The sequence below is a fragment of the Nipponia nippon genome, unplaced genomic scaffold, assembly GCF_047370975.1.
Source record: "Nipponia nippon isolate SJK-2023a ecotype South Korea unplaced genomic scaffold, ASM4737097v1 scaffold_3, whole genome shotgun sequence".
NCBI classification, from domain to species: domain Eukaryota; kingdom Metazoa; phylum Chordata; class Aves; order Pelecaniformes; family Threskiornithidae; genus Nipponia; species Nipponia nippon.
The window spans coordinates 11,642,877-11,669,120 of NW_028262347.1; the positions used below are offsets into that span (position 1 = coordinate 11,642,877).

At 36.5% G+C, this 26,244-nt stretch overlaps 1 protein-coding gene across 2 annotated transcripts in view; it reads left to right on the forward strand.

Annotated features, from left to right (window-relative positions):
• Positions 1–26,244, forward strand: part of CACNA2D1 (calcium voltage-gated channel auxiliary subunit alpha2delta 1) — a 436,336-nt gene that overhangs the window by 298,932 nt on the left and 111,160 nt on the right. For both annotated transcript variants that reach the window (XM_087765875.1, XM_087765876.1), the window contains exons 7-10: positions 5,168–5,299; positions 23,093–23,162; positions 24,004–24,054; positions 25,688–25,787. In XM_087765875.1, coding sequence (XP_087622001.1) covers positions 5,168–5,299; positions 23,093–23,162; positions 24,004–24,054; positions 25,688–25,787 — 353 coding nt within the window. The remainder of the gene's footprint in view (positions 1–5,167; positions 5,300–23,092; positions 23,163–24,003; positions 24,055–25,687; positions 25,788–26,244) is intronic.

The window sequence follows — 26,244 nt, forward strand, 5'->3', positions numbered from 1 at the left end:
CTATTACTCTCTCCTAACTGGTTTCTAATCAGCTGTGAAGTTTTTTTTGGATTAATGTTTTGAGTTGGACACTTTCCTGTAGTACACACACATATATATCTAAACCAGTGCAAAAATCTAACTAAAAATATCTTAAAATAAAAAAGACCATTCCTTCTTTGTCCACTGTAAAATGAGCGTACAACTTTCCAATGGCAGTTGAGAGTGTGTAACATTCTATGCGATTTAACATAAGCTGGAAGGAATGTAATATTGAAAAAATTAGTGAAACACGTAAGTCGTAAAGAAGACTGGTTTATACCTTCAGCAGCGTTTCTATAATATCTGATTAGCAAGGCTACAGGTGGAAGCGTCTGTGTCTGCACTCATATATACAAAAATATGCACTTGCAAATGTATTGTCCCTCTGTGGCCACTTTTAAACACTGTAATATTTGATTGCAAATATATATTTCATTCCTAACAATAACTAGTCAGTGTTATCATTAAAGAAATCAATGAGTCAACTTCATTAAACAGGGATATGGAAGTGTAACACATTCCACACACTAAAAGAAGATTAATGACCTGCCGAGGAGCTCCCTTCTGTTCTGTCCAGCGTATGTGCAGCTCCCGCATCAGGGGACAGCAGCCGGCATCTTTTCAGATATAGCAAATAGCTCTCAGGTTTTTCAAATAAAGTTGTACTCTGCCTTGTATGCAGGCCAGGGCCTATACATTGAATAAATCATCAGAAGTGTATTCCAGTTCTTTTAAAGAGAGCATGGTAGTGCTCTCTATTTTTTATTGATTGCATTTGCAGAGGAAAATTGAATCCATTCCTTGTCAAGACCCCTAAACCTCATGTCATAAAGAACAGGGAAAAAAGGAAAAGGTGGATGGAGTTCAGTGGAATTAGCCAGCAAGAATGATGTTTCCTATTGTGTGATGATAAATTTTATTTTTTCATCTTGCCCATATCAAGTGAAAGGTAGCAGTTGAAGTACTTTGAAGTAGTAATCTTCAAAGACTTCTTTTAGCAAAATTGGAAATAAGCTTATTGGAGGGTTGTCTCCAACTAGATTTTCTGCCAATTATCAGTCAAAAGCTCTTTCCTGTATGGAAGTGAACTCAAAAAGAAAGGCAATTTTTCCAGGATATACAGCATCTCAGTACGTGTGGCTATAACACCTCTAAACGTTTTATTTCAGTAAAATGCATTTTTTAATAACAGAAAAATAAATGAAATTCTCACTATATTCATGAAAATATAAATCCATGTCTCCCAAATTAGGGTATTCTGACAGGTGCCATGGTCTCTACTGTGAGCTAATGAAACTAGCACTGCATTGATTTCTATGTGCAAATTGAGAATCATGATATTTTAGTAGGAACCATTTGAAGAATAGTTTTGTTGCTGTTTATGAGAGGTTTTGCTTGCTTTTCTTTGGTTGGCAAGTTTCAAATCCATTGCTGTAGGCTTTAAACCAGAATCTAGAGGTATTGGTTCGAAATTGCCTATTACCAGAGGTATTGCATTAAAAAAGAAAAAGTAGGGGACTTGATTTACAGCTTGCCTTTTGCAGTCCAGGTTTTATTCTTATAGGTTATTCCAGGTTTTATTATTATAAGCAGAAATAAAAGAGTAATATAAGTTGTGGAAAAGCACTAAGGGAAAAAAAAAATATTAAAGCTAAAATTCCCAGCACCCTTTTCCTTATTTACTGATTAATGGATTAGTTAACACAAATGTGAGTGCATTCTCTTCAAGTCTACTTGTATATAGAAGGAAAACAAACAAACAAACAAAAGACCCTGAATGAAGGGAGCAAGTTTGAATTACAGATAGCAAACTGCTCCAGGAGTAATTGTTTTAAAGATTGTACAATCAGCTGTTTACATATCAGTCCCACCAAATGAACTCTGTGTGTCTGTTCCAAGCACAAATTCTTGTTGTCATAATGAGAAAGTGAATTAAGAGGGAAGTGATATATGTTGAAGTTACATGTGTGTAAATCTGTTACATCTGTTAAAATGTATTTCTGAAATGAGACCTGGGTACTTAATTATGAATTTCTGTAGTGCAGGAAGATACGTTTTTCAGTACCTGAGAACAGATGTGTTACATACTGCTGGTAGCTCTTCCAAGATTTATTTCATTTTACTTCTGTTTGGATGCTCTGTTCTTGTTGCTCATCTTGAATTCCACATTTTTTTTTTTTTTAATTCCAACTTCATGTGTTGGGGTTTCCCCCCACACACTGAAAGTTCCTGGATTTTTTTAGGGTGCTGTGTTTGTCTCTGGGAGACAGTTGTAGAGGAGGAGGAGGAAGGGGAAAGTGGGACATAAATAGGATCATAAAACTGTTGACTCTGACTATAAAGCATCACTTCTCCACAAATATTACAAATAAGAACTAGTAAGCTATATTTCTTGCTTTATAGCCTAGTCTCAACAAGTCTAATAAAACGTTGAAATTATTAAGTCCAATATATCCATTCAGTACTTCAGTACTTAGTTATTTTACTATTTGTAATTGCCTCCTTAGTTTCTCCTTTGTATGTGCATGTATTTTTAATAAATATTTACATATATATGAATGTGTATGTGCAGGTGTGTATGTGTGTAAACGTATAGGTTCAAATATATATATATGTAACTCTTTGCAATACATTTTTGGATGATATTACACTGACACTTTTTGCAACAGTATTTGTAAATGTAGTAATATGTTTAAGGTGTCTTTACTGAATATAATTTATTTGTTAGTAAGCTTACTGTCTGAAGGAAATCTTCTCTTTAGAAATATTGTGCCACATTTCATATGTGAAGAGTTTTTCTTCATGGTGTGCATAGCCACTGATTTAGAAAAGCATTTATGAGCATGATTAACTTAAAAATATTTTTTTCCTAATTAAATATTTTGCTGAATAGGAATGTCAGTGGTCTGACCAGGGTGGTAAAGTCACTGGCAGATTTGGGGGTAGAGGCTGCAGCAATTTTAAGTCAGGTCATAAGGCCAAAGAAATGCATTGGTTTATATCATTATGGGCCTTGGGAATTCATAGAGGATCCTGACAGCTAAATGCTTTGTCAGTTGGCAAAGGGGTAAGAACTGTCGTCTCCCATGTGCCGTAAATAAGTGTCCACAGCTCCAGTGCCCTAAATGCCACCAGGAACCATTGGCATAGGCTTCCACTGGGCCAAGTACTCTGTACATCAGATGAGGAAAAGGTAACATGAAAAAATAAAAATTCAAGCAAGAAAGGAAATTCTTGTCTGAGTAAGTAAAGGACAGAGCTTCTAATGACTTCATGGAGCCACTTCTGGAAGTAAGATCTGAAACAAAGTCAAGTTTAGAAAGTCTGTACATAATACTTAATAACACAATTGATCACACTGGATCTAAAAGAAATAATTGAACAGCAACCATTTTAAAATGATAATAAACTTCTCATGGTGCCTCAGGGAATTATTCCTCTTTCTTGAGTAAACATATATATTTATAACTATCTACTTGACAGAGAGACAGGTATATAGCATGAGCTTGTTGCTTACAGGGAATCTCAAGAGTTAGAAATTTAATTTGACATTTCTATAAAAAGCTGTATCTTGAGAGAGTAATATTATCTTAAAACGACTTTGAAAAAAACAGATAAACCTTTCTGCCAAACACATGGTGTAGCAAATTTCTCCTTAACCTTTAAAAACAAACCTATAAAATTTAATGTTGTGATCTCATTTCTCTAGTACCAGTTAGCAACCTCACTTTGGAAATGGGCTGTCAAATGTTAACTTTCAACCTGTCCTTATTTTTATTGTTTCTTTTTTTCATGGAGCAGAGGGCTAGAATATAGACCTACATACCAAATTTTGTACTGTGATGCCGCTCACGTGCCTTAAATGTGAACTCTTTTTATTTCAGCTTGACTTGCTCATTTGCAAGAGAAGCTGAATTTTCTTCCCTGTGTGCACTACCATAGTGCACGCAGGATCTGTATTACAGTGTTGACTTTCATAGGATTTATACCTACATCTTTAACTGTTTTGATTTTTTTTTTGTCCATCTAGTTCCTGTTCCACTTTTGGCTTGCTAATCTAGGTGTTTCAGTTTTAGAAACATTTCTTACAATGCCATTAGGCAACACAAAAGAAAGAATTAGTGACCAAATCAAGAAAAAGCCCTTGCTCTTTCTAATTAACTGAATACCTGCTATTGCCTAACATGATTAAGATTTCGGGGGGGGGGGGGGGGGAATTAATGAGATATTTACAGCTGATTAAATGAGGTGAAAAGCGTAATTTATCATAAGTTATATCATATTGTATTCTGTATTACAATAAAATTTCACTGACTACTGAATATAGTCAAATGACTATTACTGTAGCAGTGTTCATCAATTTTAGAGTAAGTCTCCCAAAGTATCTTTTTTTGAAAAAGGCACAGAACATGTTAATATATTATGTATTTGATTGATTAAAACAAGCATTGGTACAGGACAACTTTGCAAATATAAGTTTCTGTATAACTGGCCACATAGTGTTTAGCTGAAATGTGAATTTTCTTGTATTTTAAGTTCATTGTGGAACCGACTCAATTCATAAATATTAATGTCCACACTGCTGATCTTTTTGTAAGTGATCGCATCTATGAACATTAAGATCTTGTTAGTGTGCAATAATGAGTACTATCATGCATGTGGTCCCAGCTTAATGTCCCAATTCAAATAACTCATCATTATCTTTTTCCCATATAATCCCCTTACAGCATCCATTTGGAAAGGGAAATTTTTGTTATGTTTATCACCTATTTTTGTTGATGACTTTCTAGTCTTTCTTATGCAGTGTGCTGTGATTAGTAGCAGCATCAACTTTATAGGCTTGCATTTACTTTTCTATAGCTGGGAAGTGCCAGTAGAGTGACATCTCAGAAACAAAGTATTTGTAGGAGATAATGACGATGCAAATAAGCCAGTAGTTATTGCATACAAATAATGCAATGGGAAGAAGGAAGCATGAGGAACTTAAAGAAAATTCCCAAGGAGGAGCAGCGTGTTAAATTTACTTTGTTGTTTAGTTAAATGAAATGTTATTACCTTCTGCAATAGTTCAGTTTGCTTTTTGTAGTCATTGCTGCTTGTGTTAGGATGTAACTTTGTAATACCAAATATGTTTTGCCTTTCACAGCAACGATAGTGTTAAATGAACTCAATTGGACTGCAGCATTGGATGATGTATTCAAGCGGAACAGAGAAGAAGACCCCACTTTATTATGGCAAGTTTTCGGTAGTGCAACTGGCCTCGCTAGGTATTACCCAGGTAACTGAAGTCTTCTAAAGAACTGCCCTATGCCATGTATTGCCTTAAAAATATTCTGAATTATTTACAAGCAATAGAACATAACTAAAGATGACTTTTGTAAGTAGATGGGGTTTCTGTATATCAGAAGTAACTCAAAGACTGTGAGATTATTCTGGCATAAAGCTAGTATGAGGGGGAAGAAACTGGGGGTGAAATATGTAACTAGTATTTTTTACATTCAGAGGAGCAGAAGATGATGTCCTTTGAAAAGCTGATCAATTTTATTTTTGTATTGTTTTCTATGTGTTGCATAAAGAATCAATTAAATATTTACCAGTGAGATTTTTATACCTGCCTAGCTTTAAAAATAGTGACTTGGTGACTAGACAGACAATCTTATGGTTAAAATCAGTAAAAATACGGTTGCACCATGCTATGTTTATGTCGTACAGAATCCATGATCTCTGACAATATGTCTTTGCTATTAGAGCTAAGGTCGATGAACAAAACTTGATTACTTTAATCAGCATCAGTTCCACCTGTCAAAGAATCCCATTACTGGATCACAGTAATTCATTTAAATAGATGTATATTTTACTGAATTTAGATCATCAGTAGCCTTAATTTGATTTTTGATGTGTACTAGCTAATGGAAAGGCTTGTTTTATGGCAATGCATACTGCCTGTGCTGCTGCTGTTCTTGTTAAGTGATGCTGTTATCATTGACAGAATGATGTGTCCACTAGATACAAGACAATCGAGTGCAGTGTCTTGTCTCTTGCCTACAACTGGTTAAGGAAGAACTTTGAGATCCTCTCTCTTCTGCTTATGCAAGATTGTTGGTGTTTCTGAGGGTGAAGGGGATTATTCTAAAGCTGTTACTGTATCATTAGCACAATTGCTAGCACAGGCAGAGAAACTGCCTTAGGCTAGTTTACAGAAAGAAATATTTCATAGCTCTTGAATCCTGTTTGTTTTGTCATGCTAGGTGGTGATGAAATAAATACAGTGAGACGTTGCAGAAAAAATTATATTGAAAATGCTAATTTAATATTTCTTTTCTTTCCAAGTGTTCTGTTTCAACACTTTTGGGATCTATTAATACGGTGTTTGGGGTCACCATTTGTCACTGCTTGCTATATAGTGATGTTTTCCTAGTGTTGAAAAAGAAGTGTTTCTTAAATATATCTCTGTGGCAATCTCTAGGAAATTAATTTTCAAGTGTAAGATTATCTTATATACTGAAAAATATATTCTTATGTCTAGCTAACCTGTCTGCTCCAGTTGTTTACTAAAAGAACACAGGAGCCTCAGAATCTCTATGTATTTTTTATTAGAACACCTCTATAAAATGGGAGAAGCTTGTTTTCCCAATTCTTCAGGTGGATATGTTGCTTGTGTGTACTCCACCTGAACACAGATTTATATTTATATATTTTGAATATATATTTTTGAGACCCCCACCTGGAGTACTGAGTCCAGCTCTGCAGCCCTCAGCACAGGAAAGACATGGACCTGTTGGAGCGGGTCCAGAGGAGAAAAATGATCAGAGGGATGGAGCACCTCTGCTATGAGGAGAGGCTGAGAGAGTTGGGGTTGTTCAGCCTGGAGAAGAGAAGGCTGCGGGGAGACCTTATGGCAGCCTTTCAGTACTTAAAGGGAGCTTATAAGAAAGATGGGGACAGACTTTTTAGCAGGGCCTGTTGTGATAGGACAAGGGGTAATGGTTTTACACTAAAAGAGGGCAGATTCAGACTAGATATAAGGAAAAAAATTTTTACGATGAGGGTGGTGAAACACTGGAACGGGTTGCCCAGAGAGGTGGTAGATGCCCCATCCCTGGAAACCTTCAAGGTCAGGTTGGACAGGGCTCTGAGCAACCTGATCTAGTTGAAGATGTCCCTGCTCATTGCAGGGGGGGTTCTACTAGATGGCCTTTAAAGGTCCCTTCCAACCCAAACTGTTCTATGATTCTATTATTTAGTATAAAAGTCAGATCCTCACACCTCCTGCTTATTCCATAGCTAAGTGCCTAAGTCCTTATTAGCTGTCCAGCCCTGTCAGAACTTGAATTCAAAAATTCCTGGGTAATTCCCTGATTCTTAGATTTTACACACACACACACGCACACAGAGCAAGCTGGAGCAGTCTGACAGTCGTTAAGTTGTGTATGCATTGTTCTGTGAATCTTCTCCTTCCCACTTCCTTCCATTTATAGCTCAAAGCAGTAAGCCCTTTGGGTTTTAGATTTTTAGAACAGGTCTTTGTGCAAGGTTGTCCATCTTTCTCTTTTTGTAAACTCTTTGTCTCAGTTTGCAGAGACCTATCTGACACACACGAGTGTTCTGAAAATGAAATCAAGTTTCATATACTGGAATGGATGCTTTTCACATTTGCTTTTTGAAAATATTATAAATTGTAAAACGTTGCTTCATTATATTGGCCTCAGGTAAGCCTGCTTCAAAGTGATTAATTTCTCCATAGTGATGATATTTTTTAAAGAATTTTGGAAGTATCAAAAACTAAAATTAAAATGCATACATAAGTCTGCTCATTATTAGCTGAAATGCATCCCACTCAGTCTTTCCTGCCTTAAAAAGAATTGATCTTTGGTACCTCTAAGCTATAGAGGGTGTCTTCAATCACAGGTTTCTTGAACTAAGGTTTTTATCTGATAGTATCCCACTGCCTTGAGTAATGGGTTAGACAGTACATCACTTCTGTCCTAAGTAGGCTCTTAGGCCGTTCTTGTCACCACAGTAACCAGCAGCATGAAGGATCTTTCTATGACTGACCCCATGGGTGGAAAGTACGTGTGAAATACAAGATCATTTTTCTACTACATATATCCCCTTGTTTTCTACAGATACTCTATTTTTGGTACTGTTGTACACTCCTCTAGCATCACATATATGATTTCATATAATTTTCAGCTGTGCTTTGTCTGCCTCTTTGGTACATTTGTGTTCCCTTGTCTCTATCAAGAGGACAAGACAGCTTCCTTCTGACTATGACCTAGGTTGAGATAAATGGCATTTAGACCAATTCCTTTCCTCAGACCTTATTCTTTATGCACTAAAATAAATGATATTAGGCTTAGATACAATAGTAATTAGACGCAGTAGAATAGGAATAGGAAACTCCATTTTGAGAAAGTAGCTAAGAGCATCATGTAGAGGAAGTGACAGTACCAAAGTATTTGCTTCCTTTAATGTTACAATGTAATTAGTCCTTCCAATGTTCCTGGCATAAAAGGGAAATGCCAGGCATAAAAGGGAAATGTACAGCCACTTCCTATGTTTACCCTACAAGATGTCCCAATAGAAACATTAGACACTGCATTTAGATCAACTTCTCTGTTTATAGATTAATACATTACTTGCTTCATTTTGTTTATTAACTATTTTTCCCTAGAGTATACTCGGTTCAGCTCTCATTCTCAAACATCATGACAGAAATGGCAGAGACGAGCCAAAGATGTAGGATACCTCCATAGGTCTCAAACGTTTTTTTTCACCTCTTTCAGATAAGGTTGTTAATCAGCTTGAGTTAAAGAGTCAGTATGAGTCTCCTCATACTGAACTTTTTCTTCTTTAAATTATTTAAGAAAGTGTGTCTTGCCTAAAATAATTTTAAAGATTAGTGAGGGTACTTAGTATCAACATTTTCATTAGTTTCAATGGCAGCACATTTGTGAAGAGAAATGCTATGCTCTATTACTGTGCTGGCAACCATCCATTTTGATATGAAGATGCCAAGAGCAATTTTGAGATTTCTATTAGTTATTCTATGAGCTCTGAACCACTCAAGAGTAAATAAACAGTAGTTTAATAAAAGAGCTCAGAAGAATAAACAAATAAAGTGAATGGAACTTTTAGGAAGGGTGTAATATAAACTCATTCTTACGTTGAAAGTTATGTATCACAAATTAGTCTTTCTCTCAAGAGATGGTTTCAGCATTGTAAGAATGCATTGTCCTTTCTACATACATTTATGGCATTGTATCAGAATCAAGACAGGAATCTCTGTCTTCAGGTGATGAAGATACCTGATAAAATTCTTAATTTAAATGGTAAGTGTACAAGAGGTGGAAGCAAGGACAAGTGATGTGGGAGGAATATAGAGACACTGTACGAGCATGTAGAAACACATTTAGAAAAGCCAAAGCCCACTTGGAGTTGAATCTAGGGAGGAATATGAAGGACAACAAGAAGAGCTTCTACAGGAATATCAGCAGCAAAAGAAAGACTAAGTAAAATATGGACTTGCTGCAGAATGTGGGTTGGCTGCTCCCTGCTGGGACAGAGGACTTGTTGACAAAAGGCACGGAAAAGGCCAAGGTACTCATCACCTTCTTTACTTCAGTCCTTACTCGTAAGACCAACCCTCAGTAACTGAAGGCCTCTGCAATCAGAGGGAAGTTCTGGAGCAAGGATGACTTGCCCTCAGTGAAGGAGAATCAGATTAAGGAACATTTAAACAAACTGGACATGCACAAGTCCTAGTGACCTGATGGAGTGCACCCATGAGTACTGAGGGGACTGGTGGATGTCATTGCAAGGCCATCCTTGATTATCATTGAAAGGTCATGGAAACTGGGCGAGGTTCCTGAGGTTCCTTCTGAGGAACAAGTGTCACTTCTACCTTCAAGGAGGGCAAGAAGGAGGACCTGGGGAACTACAAGGTGTCAGACTCACCTTAGTCTCTGGGAAAGTGATGGAACAAGTCCTCCTGGAAATTATTTTGAAGCATAGTAAGGACAAGAAAGTGATTGGGAGTGGTCAGCATGAGTGAAAGGGGAAGTTATGCCTGATCAACATGATGACTGTCTATGATGAGATGACAGACTTGGTGGATGGGGGAAAAGCAGTGGTTATTTGTCTTGACTTCAAGAGGAAGTCTTTTGACACTATTTCCCTTAGCATCCTCATAGACAAACTGATGAAGTACAGCTTAGATATATGGACAGTGAGGTGGACTGAAAACTGTCTAAACTGATGGTCTCAAAGGGTTATGAGAAATAGCATGAAGTCCAACAAGAGACCAGTCAGAAGTTGTGTACCCCAGGATTCAATACTGGGGTCAGTGCTATTCAGCATCTTTTTTAGTGACCTGGATGATGGGACAGAATTCACCCTCAGCAAGTCTGTAGATGGTACAAAACTGGGCATGGCTGATACACAGTCCCTCTGCCATTCAGAGGGACCTCAACAGGCTGGAGAATGGAGCTGACAGGAATCTCGTGAAGTTCAACAAAGGGAAATGCAAAGTTCTGCATCTGGTAGAGGAATAACTGCAGGCACCAGTACCTGCAGGAGGTTGACTAGCTGGAAAGCAGCTTTACAGAAAAAAAAAGGGGTTCTGATGAACAAGTTGGACATGGACAATGGCAACCTGGACTGCATTAGGCAGAGCATTTCTAGCAGGTGGAGGGAGGTGATCATTCTGCTTGACTCAGCACTGGTGAGACACATCTGGAGTGAAAGATGCTGTTCTAGACTCCCCAGTGCAAGAGAGACAGAGACTTACTGAAAGGTCACAAAGATTATTAAAGACTTGGAGCATCTGTCATATGAGGAGAGGCTGAGAGAGCTCACTTTCAGCCTGGAGGAGATGAGGCTCAGAGGGAACTCTAAAAGTATGTATAAGTAGGTGATGGGGAGGGTGAGCAGTCTCCATCATAGGAGAGTTTTCCTTTTTACTCTGTTTTCCCACACTTCCAAAAGAAAACTTGAAAAAATCACTTTGAAATCTTAATACTGTCATTTAGAACAACAGAAACATCAACATCCTCTGTAATTGTATTCATAAAATGTCTAGTTGTGTTTGCAGTATCTGTCCATGTAGAGAGTTTCCAAGAGTATCAGCTCTGCTGGGCTCATATGGAGGGCACAGCTGATAGATTAGACAGGGGAAAGGTACTCATCCACATGCAGAACACTTTTTGACTTACTTCCAATCTTACCCTATTTTGTAGAATTACTGTCAGTTTGGAAGTATCTGTACTCAGTGCTTGTTTCAGGAAGTAGGGTGTTATTTATTTATTTATTTATTATTTTTTCTTCAGTACAAATACTAATGTGTGGAAAAGACAAGGTGAAAAAATTGGACATATTGAGACCTCCTGGTGCACACAGTGCTTGTGCTGGGATCAGCTTCACGTCAGCCTGGCAAGTCCATATTGACAAGGCAGCTCTGAGGTCAGGCTGGGAAGTCCCCGAGTCAGGGTCAGGATCAGCAAAGTACAACATGGTGCACAGACATCCACGCAATGTAGCTCGGGCAAGGAGAAAGCACTTGAGCTTAAATGAACCTCCCAAGCCGAGAGGCAGAGGCTCCCAGGAGATTTCTTGCAGCTTTTTGTCCCTCCTCTCTTCCCACGTCAGTAATCCCAGGTTACACGTCTGCACCATGTAAAAGTGGGCTTGAATACAGGCAGCAATCACCTAGGAGGCTGCAGAGCCTGCTGGTGTGTGTAGGGCCCTTCGTTTTTAAGGAACAGACTGTTTTTATCTGAAGAAATAAGCCTATTTGCATGAGACTACAATTTATTCCATAATCTCTTCTGCTTTCTCTTAATAATTTCCCTCTTGCTCAAAGGGGAAATAATGTTTGCTGAAACAAAGTAGCAACAGACAACTTCCTTCTGCTCAGAAACTGAATGGCATTTGTTGGCTTATTGACTGAAGATGAAAAGAAGACTCTGTATGTTTTCTGTTTGTATTCATCCACTAGTGCAAAAACTAGGTACAGGCCATGCGGTGGTTGTTTGCAAACAATCTGAAAATTATTACACTGGATGTAATGAAGTTAGCTTGCAAGTACTTTGGATTCTGCATGATGGAGATTTTCTGTTCAAGTTGCAGTTGGCCATTTCACCTGTCATTAACACAGAGCTGCTACTAACACATCAAAAATGGAAAATGCTACAGGTTTAATATACAATATACAGTTGCCCAAAATTTGGATATTTTCTGAGCATTTCATTTAAATTATTTTACATTTAATAATTCTTAACAATAGGTAAAATGTGTTAAAATTGTTAAAATAAGTTAACAGACTGACTGGTGAAATTGTCAAGTCATTGAAATCAAATGGCTCAGACATTTTAAGTGATTTTTTTCACAGCCAACTGTAATGCCTCAGTCTTCATGTTACAAGTACATTATTATCAGAGGCATTTTTGCTCATAAACTTAGCCTTGTAAGCAGTACGTACAAAATCTTTTGTGATCAATATGCAAGTAAATGCAACATTCTCATGAAGCCATAGGGGAGGGATTTCTGTTGTTTAAGCTTTTGTTACTAAATTTAATTTCCATAGCAAGAAGATAACAAGTGATGGATGAGATCAGATTCAGTAAAATTAAATTCAAGCTGCATTGAAATCTGGGAATTTAAAAAAAAAATGGGTAAAAATATGAAAGGTTTTAAATATCCATGTGCCAGAATGTAACTGAAATCAGAATTTCAGTTACTTTGTTTGCGCCGACAAGCCTGACCAGAAAAGCCAGACCCAGGCATAAAGGCATGTAGTGCATATGTATTGCGTTCTGTTAGACAAGGTGCTGTTTGGTGTGTGGTCCTGTCTGACTTGCAGCCACAGGGACCTTGAGGTCGTTATCCTGCACTACTGTCCAGTGCGTGCTCAGAGGCTATCTTGAGTCATCTCAGAAAACAAGGAATCTCCATTTACCTGGTGGCATTTTAGGGAATTAGTTACAGCTTCTTTTCTTCTTTTCAACCTGAAATCACAATCAGCTTTTCCGAACATCTCCCACGTATGACTTGTAGGAGAAAACCCTTCTTGTTTCTTAATGTTCAGATTGCAAACAGAATTTTAGCTGAGTTGTCAGCAGAAGGCAAGATAGAACTGGGCATATAAATAACTTATTTTCTTTCCTTTTTGTTTTTGTCTGAGGGCTCAGTTGTCTTGAATGCATGTTTTCAATTCTCGTTTCTTTACAAGATCCACCAGGTTTACAAATATTTGTAGAAGTTTCCAGCCTTTGTCCTGCAACGGAACAGTTTTCCATTATTTTTGTATAACTCAAGAGTAAGACTCAGTTTTCACTACCATGAAAGAAAGCTGAAATGTGTTCTGTGGGGTTTTTTTTAAGCAAACCCTCCTGAAATTTGATATTATGGAATTCCAAAAGGCAAATTTTTGGAAACAGTAAACAAAATCAGAAGAGTTTCATTGGGAAAACTGTGAGCCACCAAGTTTAAAATTTGGATTCTCTGTGAGATGGCAAGAGAGCACAAATTATTGTAAATGTTGAAGCACCTTCTCACTAGTACTAGTAGATGTACATCATCCTGCCTAATTTTTGAGTTTAGACTTCTAATTCTAGAAACTGGTATTAGCTTTTAAGATGTCATTTTAAGATGACACTTGCCTAATTCTAGTTTGGACATAGGTTTTCAGCAGTTTTTGATTCAAATTAAAAGCAGTAATCTGACAGCACTATAGCAAGATCATTGAAGTTACCAAATAGACACCTGAAATGGATGAATATTCTCAAAGGATGTATCTCATTTACCAGATATGGACTATCTAATACAGAATATCTGATGCCTTTTTAAAAGGTAAGAATAAATGACAAGAATCACAGAATCACAGAATGATTGAGGTTGGAAGGAACCTCCGGAAGTCACCTGGACCAACCCCCCTGCTCAAGCAGGGCCACCTAGAATCTGTAATGCAGGTCAGGTTTGGGGTTTTTTTTATAATATTGTTTCCAAAAAGAGACTTTTCTTTGGTAGCAAGAGTTTGAAAAATTAAACTTTTTTTTTTTTTTTTTTTTTTTAAATCTTGAATCCATTCCCTGTGGGCTTGCACACGTAGAGCTTCATTGACTCCATGTAGACAGAAAAGTACTTTAATATAGATCAGACTGCAGATTTAATTCATAATTAACCACAGACCAGTGGACAAATGTGTTACACAAAAATAAATTAATTAAAAAGTAGTTTAATATGGTTTGACAGATATTAAGTTACTTACATTTTGCGAGGCATCTACCCAGCTATTTGTGAGGCATCTACCCAGCTAATTTTGCTGCTCAGTTTTAGAAAGCAGCTATCTGAAAGAACAATTTAATATCAAATTTTTGGCAGGCTACTTGGAAGTGTAGGTACAAAGCAACCAATTCATCTTTTAATCTTGAAATCCTTCTTGATTATAGAGGTAATGAGGATTATAATTGTTAATCAATGTTTCATTAAAATACTCCAATGGGAAGCATATTATTTTCACTGTAGCAATTGCTAATTAAACAAATTTAAAAAACACTTTGTATTTATGTGCCTTTTGCCAGATACCAGCTCTCTCTTTGTTTAGGTTTGGTTTTTTTTTGTAAGTCTAAGATCCTTAGTAAAGGATGTATTTTGTTTTGGACTGCAGACAGCAGACATTTATTTGCAGTTAAATATGATATAGGAGTCTTTCTAGTTACAGCAATAAATACACTTAAGAAAGTTTGGCTGCAAAGGATTACTCAAATGAAACACACTCTTGATTTAGATGAATGTTTAGTAAAAAACCTGTTTGATCAGCAACACCGACTCAGCTCTCCTGGGGAAGTATACTAAATAATATTTGCCAAAGGTAATACTAGAAAGGGTGGTACTGATATGGATAGTTTCAGATTCCAGTTAGTGGGTTTTATATAGCAATAACAGTAGCATGACGATGCATGAACAGATTCAGCATCTTTTATGAAGAAATGTTGAACCAAGACTCGGTGTGACAGTGTTTGGTCTGCAATGTGCTGAAGGTGGCAATGTGCCGCACTTGGTCAAGATCTGAAAAGTTGAGGCAATTGATAACAAAAATAAAACTGAAAAAGAAATACTATCCTGTCCCCTGATGTTCCAGATTTTCCCACTTCCATCTGGAGATTTAACAAGGGCCTATGGGAAATTAAATTTAAAACTTGCTTTCCCAAAACGGTATGTCTGGCAACTTCCACTCCCCCAAAGTGCTGCATAGCTCTGTGACCTCTCTGTTGGGTTGTTTTGGTTTTTTTCATAGAGGAAAAAGCAGCCTCCAGCCTGCAGCTCTGTGTCCATTCTCTTATCACGTAGCCTGGACATACATATGTGTCATCTTCGTTTGACCTTACCCATGTTAGAGAAGAAGGGCAGGAGAAGAAAGGAAATGAGTAGAGGAGAGCTTTGTTTTGGCTGTGCCGAGGCTCATATAACTATGGGAAAGCCAGTAAAAAGTGCTACAATATCAACTTCTTAGGTGAACATTAGGAACTTCATGCTCATGAAGACAGATAATGTTTCCTAAGGAGATCAACTCTTTGCCAGACTCCAGGTGAACTAAACATGAAGTAGCATTTTGAGATGTTGGCAGTCCTGTCATTTATGGAGTCATGACTCTGTTTACTTGAGGAGTATTTAATTCAAGTTGCAAAGTATCTCTGAATTTCAAATCCGTCTTAGCTAAATTAGTAGATACTGAACAAGACTAATTTTGGAACTAAATGTCTACATATTCTTAATTCTTACTTTAAGCACACCTGAGCATGTCTTAATCATGCTTACAGGTGTTTCTTAAGCTCATCTGCTCCCTCAGCTTTAAAGATATGTCTGTACTCGTAAATGGAACAAGTCAGAGTTTTATTAGCATCCTTTAGACAGCCCCATGGTGTGACTGAAGGGACAACACATGCTGGCAGCCTATCCCAATGGACAGCACTGGACCCCGTTTTGTTTCTTCTATACTACAAGCTTCTCCTGTCCTGTTCTAGGAGGCTTCATGTTCTCAAACACCCCTAGATTATTTTATGCTGTACTGCAGAGCATATGTATACTTCATGGCATATAACACACAGCTTAATTTTCATCCCCAAAACACCTTCTGACAGGCAACAGCTCAACCCTCACCTTCCTTCAGACATTTTAAACTAAACCCCTGCAATGTGTCATAATGCTGAAGAGGTTCAGAGGGGACTCAAAGCCGAATGATTTGTAATGTGAAAATGAGAATAGTTCTCACCCCTATTTTGTTTATCAGTAGAGACATAATACTTTGTTCTCTACTAAAAACAAGCCAAACCATCTTTATTTTTTTAGCTGTATTCACTGGTTTTCTCAAGTTGAAAGCCCCCTAAGGCTTATTTAAGTGCCTACCTGTATTGGTCCTAGTCCCATTTAGTAGTGTATAGCATTTTCTTTTCCTCTTTCTCAGTAAATCTCAAAGCATGGTTTAAAAGTAATAAAAATATCACTGTCCTTGTTTTGCAGATAAAAGAAACTGGTATAGAGAGACAAAATGACTTCTTCAGTGATCCTCTGAAGGTTAGGGTTTCAAGCCAGGAATATGTGTAACCGTCAAGTTTTTTAAGATTCAGTGTGCTATTATATTCATTAACTGATACTTAAATTCATAGCATTGTTTAAACATCAGCAGGTGTGTTAATCTTCTCAGGATCTTGTAATATCAGTGCTGAAGAGTACAGCAATAACTGTTATATTCTTTCCTTTTTTTACTGGCCTTGTATTTAGCCTTACTTTGTTTATATATATAACAAACAAATAGAATATGATGGGAAGTCTAATTAATTAGAGAAAAGTCTCTTTACATTGCTCATGCCAGTATTTTACTAGGATATTAAAATCTTCCTACGTAATTAGGGCTTACAAGGTGTTAGACAGAGAAATTCACGGATAAAGAAAAGATAATGCTGCAGCGCTGATTATCCAGAAAAAAAATTTTGTCCCTAAAGTCGTAAAATTCTTGGATTAAAAATATAGATAGAGAAGAGCTAGTATTATCTCTTCCCCTTCATAAAAAAAAAAAAAAAAATTAAAAAATCCTGAACCTATTTCCAGATATAGGTGAAGCAGGTCTCGCTCAGCTACTGGAGCATTCCCTGCTTAGACAAATTAATAATGGAAGAGCTTTAAAAAATCAATTTCTAATAAAATAAAATGGTATCTCTCCAAATGAAGGACTTGCTGTGCACAGCTGCTCTTGTGTTAACCATTAATGGCAAGCAATAGTGTTGCGGCCATGATATTGAACTCTCCAAAGAATGTCATTACTGAAGCAGATACTAAGAGACTAGAAAGCCTAAAAAAATCCATACAAAATGAATCAAAAGCCTTGAAAAACTAAAAACTTAACCTTTTTTTGCAGAAGGTTTTATATCTCATAGCTGTCAATTCCTCTTAACAACTCAACATTTAAAGGAGCCTTTAGAGTAAAAAAAAAAAAAAAACCAAGCAAAACCCAAAACACTTTTGCAGTAATGCAGCTTATAAATTATCGATTACTGAAATTAGTGTGTAAGTTATATAGTTCTACTTATTGCATTGAAATAAGTCTCTTTGAGTGTTGTTCACTTCCTTTTTTTGTTGATATCTGGGAGGAAAGGACATGGGCTGACGTGATTTGGATCTAACCATAGTCGTGATACCGAAAATCTCACAATATTTTTAATTGTGGCTCATTTTGCAAAACTGATGTGCTGAATGTTGTAGTTGTGCAAGCAGATCCACCCAGTTACAGGATAATGCCTTATTTCTAGTGAGTTAATGAAATTGCAGCCAGCAGCCCACCATACCTTCATGCTGAATTTCCACCATCTCTGTGTTTTTATGATACAAACTGAAATCTCCTGAATTGGCTCTTATGGCAGGAAAAAAAAAAACAACAAAATCTCCAAAAACAAAACAACAAAACCATCTTGTGGCTTCTGTACCTGTTCTCCTCAAGCTCTAAGGATACTCCAGCCCTCTCTGAGGGAATGGTAGGTAGTTCAGGTGAAACCACTGTCAGCAACACTTTTATTGAGGATGAATGTTTGTACATGCAGAAGCATACCTGAATGCAGTTTTGTTCACAAAAATGCAGTCAAAGATGAGAAGAAATATGAAATTAAACTAAAGGCAAAGTATAATCTGTAGGTTGCACCTGTGCTTTATCTGGGGAAGAGTTCACTGAATCTGGCATAGGGAATTAAATAGTCCGTGTTTATGGATGTTTTGAATATTCACATGAATGTTTATTTGAGAGATGATAGCAAGGTAAAAATCAACTTGAACGTATATTTGCCTAACCCAGTACATTCTATATTGAGGTTGACTACCTAGTAACCCTCTGAGAGGGAAAGGTATGAAGTTTGACTCAGAATAAGATGATGCTGTCTGGGATTTGATAATTGGCATTTGTTACCTGTCTTACTATCAGCTTTTAGCCTCTTTCCCCAAATGTGCTACAGGGGTGTAAAGCTGTTAATAATTCATCTGTGCCTCTCTGTTCCTTGCACATGCATACCTAACCAGCATAGCAGGGCAGATGTAACTGAGGTCTCATTCAGCAGGACTTTCAGGAAGGCCTCCCCCATGAAACTAACCTATGCCTCTGGAATCATCTCATGAATTAAAAATGGGCAGATGTAGCCCAGATCTCCCTTTCCTGAGGAATACTTTCATTTAGACTTTACCTTGTGACACCCTCTGTACTGCATGAATTGATTTTGCGTGTAATCAACTAAACTGAGAATTTCCATTCTACATGTGCAGAAATAACAGAAGAGTGTGCCTTACTCTTGCTTGAAATATAGCCAAGCCTATATCTCCATAATGCAAACAGCAGAAGTGGGAGGGATATCAAATCCAATGAATAATTTATACAATATCAAATCTAACCATATGCCAAACAAGAAAATCATCAAAGGAGAACATGACTAAAGCCTAATGTATGCAACCGAGAACTGCGTAGTGTTGACATAGTTCAAAGATATTAGTATGCAACAATGAAACACGGTGAGGCTGACTTCTTCAAGGTGTTCGGGGAGCCAGGTTACAAGGCATCTGATTAAAATGCATGTTTTAAACAGTAGGTTATATAAATAAAACCGTAAATCTCAAAATGCTTGATCTTCAATTTTAGTTTTTTAGGAAAATGTGTAATATCTTTTTGCATATTTCATTTTGCTTTCATCTTAGACCATACAATGGCTTTTGTCAGTAAGATATAAGCCAGTTTCCCCAAACGGCTTTATAGTATATTCTGTATATGGACCAAGGCAACACATGTCTTTTTCAGTGGTCTCCATCCCTTCTAATTATTTCCTATATAGTTATAAATGCATAATTATTTATTTTTGCATAGAAAGCATTTATCATCTTTTAAAAAGTGATTTTTTAACAGATGAAATCAGGGTAAATTAAAATTAGATCCTTGCAGATCAATTGTCCTATGGGAATTTCAGTTTCCTAGTAATAGCAATTTCAATAAGATCCTTAAATACTCAGAACGTTACCAAAACCAGTGAATAGATTTGAGACCATTCAAAGCCATCTAAAATTAAAAGTGTTAATCCAGAGAGAGCTTAGGATGAATGAGTAATTTAGTCATGTTAATTCTTGAGGTTGAAGAGGGAATTCAGCACTTCTTTGGTGTGAATGAAATTTTAGATACTAAGGGCTGAGTCCTTATTTATGCTTAGCCATGCAGAGACTTACTACTAGATTATGTAAACGGCTGTCGAAAACATCATACAGATCAATAGAACTAGTTTTCTCAGTAAACATTGTATTTCTTAATTAGTGTTTGTATGATCCAGCACTCATTAATATCTGATGAAAAATTTTGTAGACACAGCATAAATCCAGAAAAATTTCCTCACGTGGAAACTTAAGCATGTAGATGCCTGTTATATTTGTCTCAACAGAAGGTAATATATTAATTAGGAAAAAGAAACTTATTGACATGTGGCACAAAAAATACTGGTTTAACGGCGTGGTAAGAAATAATGTTTTCAAAGACCTTTTCCAGATCTCTCAAGCTGCTGACAATCTTTCTAGGCCTGTGCATACTGAAACGGCCAAGCTAGTGACAGAGAAGTTGCAGAACTTAGCTGTTGTGTTCACCACTCAGTTTATCTCTCAGAATGAAAAACTGTGTTATCCACAGTGATCTCCAAAAGGAATAGATAGGCTGTAGGTAGTGTGCTGAGTGGTTTATTCACAGTTCCTTTGTGGGCTAAGGGTATAACTGGACCATTGTAATAGTTCATCATCTAGTTCTGGTGAATGTCTTGCTTTCCATCATGCTTTTTCACTTACTAATATAGATGTAGGCAGAAAGGGACAGTTTGAACTTCGTTGCAATCCAGGAAGCTACTGAAAAACTATTGTGGAAATGAGTGCAAGGCTTTGTTGCTTGAGTCTTAACAGAAGGACGTCCTCTGAAGAGTGATTTGGAAAGATTTGGTTTCAGAACCTTCATTTTATTCTGTCTCAACTGGAAGTTTTGAGCATTCTCTCCATGAAGAGAGGGAAAGAAAAGAAAAAAAATAAAAACGCATTGTTCTGGTTTGTATTCCAGTTAAAAAAAAACCAAAAAACAAAAAACAGCTATTGTCATACAAAGCCTTTTTGGTGCTTTGGAAACATTAGGGAAAGTTTCAGGCACATCAAATTTTATTATTTGGTGTTTCCTCACAAATTTAAGTTAGTATTAATTTTGCCTCTTCATGTTTGGGAAAGATCTGCCATACTATATTTTGTCTAAAGGACCCAATTTTGAAGTGTGTTCTGTCTAGGCAACTGGTGTTGACCTCAAGGAAACTATGTGCTTACTTGTCAGGTGGTATGACGTTAACATACATTTGTAGCTCTCAGATTTTGCAGAAAAATGTAGCTGGATTATTTCTCGTATTGTCTTCTGTTACACAGACAAAAAGTATTCTTAACCCATATTTCTCTAAATTTTAGTTTAGAATTTAGAAAAGTTAGATTGTAGTTCAAAATAGTGTGAAGTAAAATACACTATCATCTTGAAGATTATGATAGATAAATTGTAGCTAAATGTTCGTGTGATGGTTTTCAGTGGATAATTTATGTTAGCTAAGGAGCTAGTCTGTTATTTTGTGAGCCTTTAGAAAAGTGAATCAATTTTAAATTAATACCTATGTCAGTATGCACTGTTATAGCAGAATATGATGATGTTAGAAGGACTCTTCTTCAGCTCCTGTGTTCAAATTCTCTTTGCATTACTATCCATTTGCTTTGGAGAATGCAGTTAAGGAGTTGGACTTATCTTTTATACGAAAAAAAAAACATTAAAAAAAAAGAAAAAAAATAATTCACTTCGTAGTGGAGATTGCTAAGTGTTATTGTCACCCTAGCAGTGTAAATTATATTTTATCAGTTGTTTCGAAAAAAATCTAGATGCAAACGTTGAGATAATTCTCAGTTTATGAAGACTGTCCAAGATATGGGTTGATTAAGAGAGACGGATTGGACAGGGCATAGCCTTTTACCAGATGTTAGTGGAAAGACTGAAAGTTTGGGCGAAGATACAGCAGTGTTGGTCAATACCTTGATTTATATTTGCTATTTTACCTAAGCTACTCATAATACAAACTGGAATGAGCACACTGGATGCAGATTTTGCAAGTCTCAGGGAATGTATTTCAAGGATGGATTTTCAGATGGAATTGTAATGGACGGGTTAGTCTGGACCGGCACAAAAAGCCCATAATTGACCGTGTGCTAACCATGGCTTCAGGCTCATAAAATACCAGTGAATTTAACCTGTGCACACGCAAGTAATGATACTTAAGTTACAAATTTGACATATACAGGTCTCAAAAATTCTACTCGCTCATTTCTGGAAATTTCAAAGACCTTTATCCCTTCGAATCGCAAAGGACCTGTCAGCTGGTCTAGTTTGAGATCATAAACAGTACTGGTATAGAGTTTGAGATTATTCTGGTGTGCAATAATATGCAGTGTTTTCTGTGGCTGATAAATGTATACTGATGAATGTCTTGTGGGTTATGCTCTGCTTAAATGTTCTGGAAGCTGATGTGCCAACTCAGGTTATAGTCACTTAAGAAAGGGTTCATTTAGTAAAATAAAAACCAGGCAACTACTCTAAGCTGGTGGCTTCTTTTATATTCATAGATAGAGATATCATAATTCTTCCCATTTGCCTTAGATGAATGCTTTTTCAGGAAGAATCCTGGAGCTGCCTATATCTTTATTTCCTACACAGAAAAATGATTAAGGTGAGGAAATAGCTCTCCCAGTGGTGTTGGCATACAGTGCGAGAGCAAATTGCAGAACATTATTTCATTTCATGTAACTTTTCACATTTTTATTTGTGTTCGTTAAGCTGTCAAATTGTTTTGAAAGGCTCATTTTGTTTTTCAGTAAGGAAAAGATGCCTACCCTTGCTTAAAATTATTGTAAATCTTAGATTAAATACTTGCAAAAGGTTATTAATCTTAGCATTTTCTTTACAGAGACACAAATATTTCAATCTCATTTTATTTTCAGAAAATATAATACTATCATGTTACCTTTCTGATTTGCATTTTTAGGTAAGGATCTCTTGAGTCAGTGAAAAATTTTTAGATGTGTAGCTGAGCTTTAGATCAGCACAGCGCTATTGTATACAACATTAATTAACTAATGTATTTTCAAGTACTTTCTTGTCCAAAAAAAAGTTATTTCATATTCTAAAGTACTTTGGTTGAAATTCTGGTTCCATTTAAGTCAGTAGTCTATTGTAGTCAGCAACTGTTTCTTCAAATAATTTGATCCTTTAAGATCTTCATCTATGTACAGTTTTATTGTATTATATTATACGTTCATATATATAGGAGTATATAGGTATTTCAAAAACAGGTTACACAAATACAGACATTTTTTGTCCATACCAAATGTTGATATTTATATAGTGCGAAGTCTGTGATATTGATTCATTACACTGTTGTATTTAAAATACTTAAGATAAAGTTTTTCATTTATTTTATACAATTTTTTTTTTCCTTTTTAGCTTCCCCATGGGTAGATAAAAGTCGAACTCCAAACAAAATAGATCTGTATGATGTTCGCAGAAGACCATGGTAAGCTTTCTTTAAAGGACTGATGATCACTGATACATCACTTAATTACTACTGATGATCACTGATACATCACTTATTTTCTAGATATGACTGTAAAGACAAATTTTTCTTATTATTTGTATCTAATAATCCCTACTTTTAGATATTTCTATTTTCTTTTTATCAAAGCAGTTAATTCTTCTGAATAAACAATTTTCAAATCATACTATTTATTATGCAATATCCACTATAGGGCATCCTACTGTTGCATTACATGGACTTTTTGTAGGAGGATAACTATCAAATAGGTATAAGGCAATTAAAAACTTTGATTTTGTGCAAAATCAAATGTAATTCAGATTATTCCAGACTTTTGCAAGTGTTTACAAATATGTCTCAGTGGTTTAGACTACCAAAAAAATCACTAGACTGATAAAAGACAGAGAACAGTGGGATTGTTTCTCATGATTTTTTTCTGTAAGCCTCTCAAGGCATAATGCATATTGATACTTGGATTCATACTAGTTGAATACATTTTTTCAAAGGACGAAGTATGGGCTGATGTAATAATTTAGCTGTTGTCAAGATCTTTAGCTCTGAAATAGCATTCGTGTTTTTCAGTTATCAACATCTGAAAATAGTGAGTTTTGATCAGTATATTCTACTTCTAGGCTTTCCTAACGCAGTTTGGACTTTACTTAGAAGACACAGCAAGAGAAAAAATGATAGCACATGGTTTTCTACTAGCTACAATAGGAGGATTTTGTTGGTTCATCTAGATTTAGGGATTGCAGAGTGTCTTCCAACACATGCAACAAATGCATTTGCAATTTGTGTCATTCGTACCCTTTATTTATTTCAGGTATATCCAAGGAGCTGCATCTCCCAAAGACATGCTTATTTTAGTTGATGCGTAAGTGTTTAATGCCTGGATATTGACATTAGAGGGATAAAAGTACTTAGATCTATTGAACAAATCTGTATGCTGAAAAGGGGAGAGGATTAAGAAGTCCTTATATGCAAGGATTGAAAATCTTGGTATGAAAAAAATAAATAGACAGGAAAAAATAATTCCAAAAAGCACAAACCAAACCTGAAAGTTATTTAAACTGGGCACAAGGAAGTGGTTTTTTAATCACTTTAATATTATTCTGCTTTCAGCTTCTTAATTACTGAAGTAGTCAGTTGAAAATTTCTCATGTGCACAGCAAGATTTGTTGTAAAACACAAACCTAAAACCAAATGACTGGAAGCATTACAGTAGATTTCATGAGCCTGAAAGATGAGAATGTATGCAGACTTCATGTTTTACTGTACATATTTAAAAATTGCCAAGTTCAGTTACTATTTTAAAAATTGCCAAGTTCAGTGCCTGTACTCGGCACTGGTGAGGCCGCACCTTGAGTACTGTGTTCAGTTTTGGGCCCCTCACTACAAGAAGGACATCGAGGTGCTGGAGCGTGTCCAGAGAAGGGCTACGAAGCTGGTGAAGGGTCCAGAGCACAAGTCTTATGAAGAACGGCTGAGGGAGCTGGGGTTGTTTAGTCTGGAGAAAAGGAGGCTGAGGGGAGACCTTATCACTCTCTACAGCTACCTGAAAGGAGGTTGTAACGAGGTGGAGGTCGGTCTCTTCTCCCTAGTAACGAGTGATAGGACGAGAGCAAATAGCCTCAAGCTGCGCCAGGGGACGTTTAGGTTGGATATTAGAAAAAAACTTCTTCACCGAGAGGGTAGTTAGGCACTGGAACAGGCTGCCCAGGGAAGTGGTTAAGTCTCCATCCCTGAAGGTATTTAAAGAACGGGTAGATGTGGTGCTCGAGGACATGGTATAGATGGACTTGGCAGTGTTAGGTTAACGGTTGGACTTGATGATCTTAAGGGTCTTTTCCAACCTTGACGATTCTATGATTCTATGATACTATAAAACATTAATAGAATGCGAGCAAAGAAATTCATAAAAACTCTTTCTTTGCCCTGGCAAGGCTTCCTTTGTTTAGGTAATGTTGAAGGACTAAAGGAAGCATTGAAACTGATGTGTCAAACAGATTGCTTTATGCTGAAAAAGTTCTCAGTAAAAGAATTTGCATTTAATGCTTTTAAATGTGGTGAAGTGCTTTCATGTCAGCAGTGAGATTTATCAACATTGGTTATTTCTGCATTTCAGCTTAGGTTATGCCTTGAATTAGACAAGCTGTGATTTGAGTATCTGAAAATCTAAAGTTGTAAATCTATGTGTAGGAGTATAAAATGTTTAGATAATGCATTGGTTGAAGGTGGTAAACTCTCTCAGATTTCTTGAAATGAAAATGAGGGAATGATGTACCATTATGACTTCATCTGAGCCACAGGACTGGGGCTTTGAATGCCAGTTTTAGACTTAATTTTTATTATAATAATGTAATAACACTAATGGTGAGTTGGAGAACTCAGGAGAATTACGGACAATTTTAGTGTAAAAGTTGGTGAGAGTGCTGGTATTTTCTTTGTACGTTTTAAATAAAATTTGTTAAATTCAACTTTTCTATTATCTTGTGGATTTCTGTTAGGAGCGGGAGTGTCAGTGGATTGACATTGAAGCTGATCCGCACCTCGGTCATTGAGATGTTAGAGACCTTGTCTGACGATGACTTTGTGAATGTAGTTTCAGTGAGTATCAGTTCTTTCCACAAAATTTCCATTGTTAACAAAGCCATAAGTCAACTATTTTTAATGCCAGATATGAGATACTTGAATGTTAAGCTGCTAAGAGACTTAAAATATACTGCAAAATACCACTCTGACTTACTGTTTTCTTGTAAAGTGTAAGGAAAGTCCTAGATTTGTTGCTATCTATACAATTGAGTGAAGGGCTAATTAGCTACAGGAAACAACAGAGGTAAAGCAAAAGTCATTTAAACAAACTCCTGTGTAGCCAAATTCTCCTTTCCAATATACTATTCTTGTCTGTGTAGCACATCTTCTGTTTGATTGTTATATGCAAATTCACTTGAAATAATTGGTGGTTCCAAGGTTTTATATTGTGGTATGAGTTAAAATGATACAGAGAAGTTCCTTCTACCAAACAGCAGACGTTTGGGTTGCTTGTGTTAATTGATGCATGATG